Source organism: Anarrhichthys ocellatus, unplaced genomic scaffold (genome assembly GCF_004355925.1).
Source record: "Anarrhichthys ocellatus isolate YVR2014 unplaced genomic scaffold, GSC_Weel_1.0 scaffold9, whole genome shotgun sequence".
NCBI classification, from domain to species: Eukaryota; Metazoa; Chordata; class Actinopteri; order Perciformes; family Anarhichadidae; genus Anarrhichthys; species Anarrhichthys ocellatus.
In genome coordinates this window covers 702,694-710,984 of record NW_022280039.1, presented here as the reverse complement: position 1 = coordinate 710,984, position 8,291 = coordinate 702,694, and the positions used below count along the sequence as shown (strand labels likewise).

Here is an 8,291-nt window from a genome sequence, read left to right as displayed (position 1 = left end):
CGCCATCACCACCCTTCTAACCATCGCCTCTATCCATTTGCTGTCTCCCGATCTCTCTCTTTTCCTGCCTGAGGCCTTTGTTAGACTGTCTTTGTGGGTGAGTGCAGAGAGAAAAAGGGAGACCTTGAACAAGACTCAAGCAGTCTGATTGGGAAGGAGAGCGCGAGAACCTGGAGACATGAGAGCTGAGAGCGGGAGCGAGCGGATATGAAAAACCTCTTCTCCCCCTGTGAGAGACGGAGGGAATGAGAAAGAAGAGGGGTCATACTGATAGAAACACAGACAGGCAAGGGGGGTGAAAGTGATTAGCCCCTCATCCACTGTTTTAAAGAGGTTAACCTCATTAAAATTGTGGTTATGAAAACGCTGAGGGCACGCTAGATTATAAAGCCTCATGCCAATAGTACATTCTTATAGTCTGAATTCATAGAGTCTTCACCCATTAAGTTTTGATTTCAGATAACTTCTGCATCCTAAAGGTCCTTTCGCCCCCCCCCCCCCCTCCCCCCTGGTTCATTTGGATGAAAGGATAAAATCGTTGTGCCCTTCAAGGTGCGGATTATTGCTGGAAGAGAAATAGCAGCCACTCCTCTCCAACTCTAACTTTTGCTGGAAACAAAAACGCGGCGCCCGTGTTAGCGGATAAACTAAAAACAGCAGTAAATGAGTGAAAAAATGAAAAGGTCACTGAGTTTTCCAGCCCGTTGCTCATCCTAAATGGATCCCCGTGGCCTTAATGAGGATGGATGTGAGCTGAAGAGGATTCACTGGTCTGAGCTCAGCCTCTCGACAAGGGCAAAGGAGACGAGAAGAGTTGAGTTAGAAGAAGGCCTGGCTGTGGCGAGGTTTAGATATACTAGTGTGGAGGATTTACAGAATACAGTTGTAGGAGCTGTGTTCTGTGTGTAGGCCGGCAGCGTAGACTAGGGGGAGGTCAAGGGGCCTGTATTTAGTGTACAGATTTACCAGCAAGCCTCTGTGAATCCTTTCTGATAATCTCCTTTGTTTGATTCTCTCTCTTTCTCTGTCTGGCACACATAACAACTGAAGCCTAATGAGGACTTCTGTGCCAGTTTTATGCTCCTATCTGCTAGCTAGTCAAACAAAAATAAAAAAAAAGGTTATTGTGTTCATCTGATCTAAAGGGTGAATTCCTATCCAACTCCAAACAAAATGTAATACAAGTGAAATAACACCATATTTTTGAAACAATGGGCGGTGCTGTGATCTTAAGAATAGAGGGCGCCGTCTCATTGAGATGATAGTAGACACTTTGGAACTGCAGATGATTTATAGGTCTTGACCAAGTGCATACAGTTATAGGTCTCTCTCTACATTAAGCCATAAGACACTTGATATCTTTCATGATTCATGACGAGGAGCTCGGAAACACCTCAAGGTCAGACTGATAACTATGAGATGTTGGGTGATGACATCAGCTTAAAGTCAAGCCTCGCCCTCCTTCTTTTTCAGTTGTGGAACTAAACTAAAATGTGTGGAAACAGGCATTAAACAGGATGCATGGTGTCCTTTAAAAATGATGCGTTCTCCCAAAGACCAATTGTTGACCTACAGTAAATGTCAGCAGAGGAGAACATCAAGTCCAAAATTGCATGTCCTTAGAGGAGTCCATTGTACAATTACAGTGAAAACTTCTAAATCTCCTATTTTGGCCATCAAATATTATACTTAACAGTTAACAGAGTAATAAATGTGCAAAAAAACATTGTGAAAAATTACACTTGATTTGATCTGAAATTTTAGTCCCTGCCGTGTACATTTGAAGTTGCCAAAGTGCAATTATCAGATTTATTTAGCCGCTAGTTTCAATAAAAAAACCAACAGGTGGTGCTTGAAATATCACACGTGGCACATGAATCAGTGTGGTGCCTACCGGTGTGCTAAATAATCTAATTTTGAAAATGCCACAGCTCTGTAATATAGCAGTTTACATTCTAGTTTCATCAGTGCTTTGTCAGTGCGGTGCCTGAATGGATGGATATATGAAATCCCAAGCAGGTCATTAAGACCAACCTTTTAGTAAGGCCATCAGATCATGTGTCATTTAGCTGACGTGACTCTTTTTTAGGACATGCAATGGCTACATTGGCGGAGTCATGACATCCATGTTGCAGTATGGGCACACTCTTTACCTTTGATATCCTTGAAATCAAAGTTACTTGTTTATTACGCTGTGCTTCAGTGAATACCACATACCACCACTCTTACTTTTGTCTTTTCCTGGATCAACAGACAATGTATGTTATACTGATATAATATAGAGAATGTCCACAGAAGGCCCACAGCTCTAAAATAAATTGAAATTATGTTGTATTAGGTGTAACTTTTGTTCAGCAACTCATTGTATTAACCTAATATCTTATCGAAATGATTGCCTCATTTCATATTTTGGGTGAAATTGCTGGTTCAGGATCTGCACCCAACTTTCCAGAGAGAAGATACTTGAAATAGCTCTCCTATTTACTCAGACTTGAAAAGGAAGCCATGTGGAGTGAAAAAAAGAGAGGTTAAGGAAAGGCAAAAGCGGCTGATTTCAAGCCCGAACCCCAGCAGACTTTTTGGAAGTGCTCTTTGGGAGGAGAGAAGAAGAGAGCCCCAGTCGGTTTACTGTGACCGACCGTGAAGCGCACATCCTCCGGTGAGCAAAGCGGGGACTGTCCTTGAAGCTGCGTCAATGTCCACCGTCTAGCCCGGATGTGTGGGGAACAGTACCTCCAAAACAAAAGCTTAACTTTTTAATTGTGGAGTATCATACATGTCACATACCTTTTGTCAATGTAATACATTAAAAAATACCTTAAATCAGCTATCTAGTAAAACACTATATTGCGTAAGCCTTCATAGCTGCTGCATGGCAATTAATGTATGAACCAAACTATATGGAAATCCGATAAAAGAATGTACGTAACGCATCGTGTACTAACCTAACCCATCCCCAGGAATCTAATGGAGCATATTTTGAATCGAAACGAATTTAATTGTCTGATTTTATCTTGGAAGTCTGGTCCGGAATTGATGATCTGCGCAGCTTGGGTTAGGCTTGACTGTAGTTGTGCGGGAGCGTTGGGCACACACGCCGCTCTCTCCACCACATCGCACCACTGCGGTAGGAGCGGGGAAGGCAGCAGCAGAGAGGGGGGGACCAGGCAGGCACAGTTCACTTGTTCCTGCACGGAAACAACCCCGGTGGCGAGATCGTCAGCTCTGCCGACTTTTAACACAGGTGGACTTCATCTGAGAGGACATCAACAGATCCCAGGGCAATCCCACAGCCCAGCGAGAGCGAAGCAGAGACAACTTTTGACTATTGCTCCGTGATTTGTTTTGTTTACCACACCTCCGTAACCTTGGAAGTCAGACCTGTTAATTGTGAGAGGATGGGACCGCTACTCCTCTCCATCGCCCTGTGTTTGGGCGCCGCTGTCCCGCAGCATGTGATAGGTGAGTGGAAAAGTGACTGGCCGTCATTAGCGTTGTCAAAACATTTTTACACGACCAGCCTTTTTTTTTTTTTTTTTTGCGTGGGAGTCCCCCAAAACTGATCACCAGCGATCAGAGCATCTTTACATGTCGCAAGTGACCAAGTCGCCTGAATCCGATTATTCCAAAGAGGGAGGCCCACATCAATAGCTGAGCAAAATATAATGTGCGTATGGAGAGGCTGTATTGTTAGCATTGTTTGGCAACATAAAACTACCGCTTGTAGTCTGTGCACGACTCGCTACTTAATTGGTTTATTTGCGTTTTAAGGACACTTGTTTGAGTCGATCAAACAGATGAATCAATGTTTTATCCGTGCGTAATTGTTCTGTGACAAGGGGCCAAATCGCTCCATGCATCAGGCGCGCACATTCTAAGGTATAGCACTGTGCACTGCTCCAGTATTTTGTGCGCCCTCGCAGTGATGATCTTCAGCAGTTTATTCGCTCATCCATGATGCTTCCAGAGGATAAAAAGAAGATGTGCGTCCAGATATAGCCCCAGTCGGGGAAGACAGAAATTACGTCACTTTTTCCTCTTTGACAATATGAGTTTAGAAAAATAGATAAATGGAAAGACGTCTCGATAGTGTGGGCTTTAGGCAGACACAGATGCTTTTTGCTTCGAGGAGATATGCTCGAGAGCCTCCGGTGTTTGTTGCATCACGGCACCATTATTGACTAAGATGTCACCAAGAGAAGGTCAGTTGTGCCTTGCAAGTATAATGTAGAGTCTTTCCAAAAACTGTCAGACTGTGTTAAGTTGAGAGGAAATTGTTGAAAGCTTATATATTCACCTGACCCACTGGATCAGCATTCAAATAATTTTTTCATCCCCCCCCTCCTTTGCCCTTACAGTTTCTGGTGATAGGAATATTTAAGCTTTTGCCCGTGTGGTATATTTTCCATGAACAGTACCTGTGGGAGTTGTGTAAAGAAAGCAGTGTAGCCCTTATGGAAGTGGGTCATGCCATCCGTCCTGTCTCTATTCATTTAGCAACATGCTTGCCTCAGGAGTCCCACATGTCAGACAGACCTCAGTCTCCACACCAGGAGTGAGCCTTAAGCATGAGTTTCTAAGGCTCCCTAAGCCTCGCAGTGTCAACTCAGAATCAGCCGCTAGAAGACATAAGACTCCCTGGTAGGCCGGCATAATGGATGCAGAGGAAAAGCAGGGAGCTTTAGTGCCGTGGGTCGACTTGTTTCAAGGCTCAGTGAGTTAAAAATACACCCCGAACTTGTCCCTCAATTAATCACATCCCAGTTAAATTGGTTGCATTGTAAAAGGTGTTTTGTCCATCTGTTTCCTACAGCTGTAACCTCATTCACACAAGGAGCTGGTTTGCGCAGGACAGGGAGGTGGATGGAGAGTCTAAACTGTGTTTGATCTATCTGTGAGCATCCGTACAAACCCTCCTTGGTCACCCCTGGCTGCTATTTTAGCAACATAACTGCTCTGGATGGGCTCCAAAGGTCCAACAGCATTCAAACTTCCCGTCATAAGGAATGCATTGTGGTGATTTGAAATCTCTTTGTATTATAGAAAAGCTGCGTTATACTTACCTTTTGTGGTTGCTCAAAGGTAGCAGATGTCTTCAGAGACAGCTGCTACCAAACACTCTATTCAGGATGTCACAGGGTGCCTCCGTCCACTGAAACAAATTGATGGGGTAGAAACATTCGCCTTCAGGTAAACAGGCTGCATTGTTCCAAGTCAGTGTGCAATACATCACTTCCTCTGGTTGGTTACTGGTGCTGACTCTCACACATTGTTTGTGATCCAGCCTATCCGCCTGGACAAAGCACATGACTGCACGAGTGGGCCCACTGTATGAACGATGCTATTGTGCTTGTTTAGAGTCAGTTCTAATGAATTTTATGCATCTTAATTTTAGTCTCAGTCTTGTTATGGCCGCGCAATTACAGCCTTTTAAGCAAATGGACGGCCATCTGGAGGGGTGATGGGATTGTCCGCTATTGGTGAATCGTGATTAGTGTTAATGTTGTTGGTCACTGTTCATTTCGCTCAAATATTTCACTCACTTAACACAGTTGAAGTAAACACAATGCACAGATGTAGAAGCATTGTGATTTCTAGAATGATTGTGGGTTTATATTGGCCTGATCAGTTGCTCATCATGCTCACTGACTGTAGATTTCAGTCACTTTAAACATGAGGGAAAGACTGACAGAAGGCTACTTCCTGGTGACTAGCAGTTCTCTTGAATACCTATTGAATACCTATGTTGAATACACTTATTGTAAGTCGCTTTGGATAAAAGCGTCTGCTAAATGACTGTAATGTAATGTAATGTACTTCCTTGTTAGCAGGAATGGCATCTGGTACATTTGGATACACAAAAGACCTAGCTAGAATTGAGTTGGATGGAAATTGTTGGCTGGCTGTAACTAAATACTGCTTTTAGTATCTTGGGGCCATGGATTGCCACAGCACAGTGCAGACTAACTCACTTACATTTCCTCCAACGCATTCTTTTTCTACAGTATATGCACAGTGGGCATATACATCATATGGGCAGTGGGCATATACATCATATAACTCATGAAAACTCATGTTTTCATGAGTTATATGATGTATTGATCACTGCAAATATATAACCTCAGACTTGTAAACAAATTGCTGCAGCAGTACAGCATTGGCTTGAGCTGCAGCAATCAGTTGATTCATTGATTAGTCAAACACAAAATTAATCAACAACTATTTTGATAAAGAATTCATGAAGTTTTTCAATCATTCGCAGGTTAAAGCTTCTCAAATGTGATGATTTGCTGCTTTTCTTTGTCATATCTGACTGTAAACTGAATAGCCTTTTTTTGCCTTTTTGACAATCTCTAAGTTAATTGCTGAATTACCATTTTGAATCAAATACTTTTCAGTGAACTTGCTGCCGCTGTGCAGAAAATAAGCCGAGCTTGTGTTTGCAAACAGTTGGGGATATTAATAGAAGATGTTCTCTTTAAATGCATGCAGAAGATAGCGATCCATCTAAAAGCTCATTAAATTTACTGGCCAGTGGCCACTGAAGGATGTGGAGGACGCATTGGTGACTTTTAATAACAATGGTAGGCAACCTCCCTCTACAGTGCCCTTCACTCTGGTTTTAAATGCCACAGTCTTCAATCAGTCGAGAGAGGTCAGACCTCTGTCAGATCAGCAGCCATGATAACCAAAGGAATGAAAGCAACTCATTGACGACAACATGCACACAAAGGAATGCGATATGTGTTATCAGAACATATAGGAATCAATCACAAAACCATCTCCTGCTGCTGCAGTGACATTGGCCACTCTTTATTTTTTCATGTTTGTGGAATTTGATTGGGCTATTCATTGTCAGTGCAGATAATCCTATTAATTATGATCATTTGACTCCTCTGCTGGCAAGTTAATGAATATGGAGCTATTTGTCTTTTCTGAAGTAGGGCTTTTGTTGTCCCGCCTACATTTCATGCTTGACTTATTGGCGGGGTACTAGAGGGACGGTTACAGAGGTTGCAAAGACGCACGCTGAGGAAGTGCTCACCAAACAACTTTAACATGGCCCGGAGATAAGATCGGGCAGCACAATTGTAAAATAAGTAGTTTGATTCAGCGCAGACTCATATAAGCTTTCAGACAGAAATGACTGTAATTGTGTAATCACAAGATATTGGTGTAAGCTACGCCCTGTGCTTTAGCCCAGTTCTAGATTTCCAAGGTGACTTAAGGTTTATCAACTCCTTCGTACATTAGACAGTGAAAAGGAACAAACACAAAGACAATCAGCAGTACAAAATAGCCTCTTTTCACACAAGACTTTCCCCGTTTTCCATTAATCCTTAATTAATCCTTAAATCGATCTCCGATGTTTCTATTCACAAAACTCTGGAAACATTGATTCTGTATTTTCCCAGACAACTTGAAAGCCTAGCATTCGCTAAAAGCAGCATGTTACACTATGACGGCTGGCATAAGCAGAGATCGTCTTAAAAGTATATAGATTATAGGAATGTTTTCGTTTGTAATGTCATTTCATATTGAGTGTAGGACTACTTCACTTTTTCAGCTAGATCATGCAGCAGCACATCCTTTCATAGTTCGAGCAATCGCAAGACCACATGCTGGTTTTAAGTAATCCCACTGGGTCACGATTAATGATTCAACTTTTGGAGATGCAAGCCGGGACCACACTGCAGGCTCACAATGTGTGTGGCAAAAAAAAAACATTGCACATAATGAAGTCATATGATGTCTTGTTTGAAATAAACTGTAAAATATTGTTTGGGATTTTCCAGAGGCTTGCGACTCTCTTGACTAACTAAAAATAAATATTACATTAATAAAGAAGCCATCCAAAGCCATCCAGATAGAACACATTTAGCCTGAAGTAGATCATGTAATTTTATGGTACAGTTGGCCTTAAATTGCTGTTAAGACAAATCATTTTTAACATGCAACATGTAGCAGGCACAGGTTCAATATCAAAGATATAGTAAAGTACAAAGCACTATTCGACATTCCTGCACAGTAGCTAACCATACTGTTAATGCATGGGGATATGTGCATGAACAGTGGTTTAATAGGCCAGTTTAATGTGATTTTAAACTTTCCATTAAATTTGTATTCATAGAAATGCATCTTGATAGCAGGAAGTAAAAGCTAATCAACACCACATTTGTAGTCGCTCACACACATTTGCTCTGGCTGCAACCGCGGAAAATGGCTGAAATTATTCTCAAATTGTTTACTTTTTTTCATATTGTTATGTAATATGATTATATACATTCATC

At 42.0% G+C, this 8,291-nt stretch overlaps 1 protein-coding gene across 2 annotated transcripts in view; it reads left to right on the top strand.

Annotated features, from left to right (window-relative positions):
• The first annotated feature begins 3,071 nt into the window (after positions 1-3,071).
• The window catches only part of edil3a (EGF-like repeats and discoidin I-like domains 3a), a 97,436-nt gene continuing 92,216 nt past the window's right edge, over positions 3,072-8,291 (top strand). Inside the window, exon 1 of one of the 2 annotated variants that reach the window (XM_031849628.1) lies at positions 3,072-3,462. In XM_031849628.1, coding sequence (XP_031705488.1) covers positions 3,399-3,462 — 64 coding nt within the window. In that variant the 5' untranslated portion in view covers positions 3,072-3,398. The remainder of the gene's footprint in view (positions 3,463-8,291) is intronic. The other variant, XM_031849627.1, reaches the window with a different exon arrangement.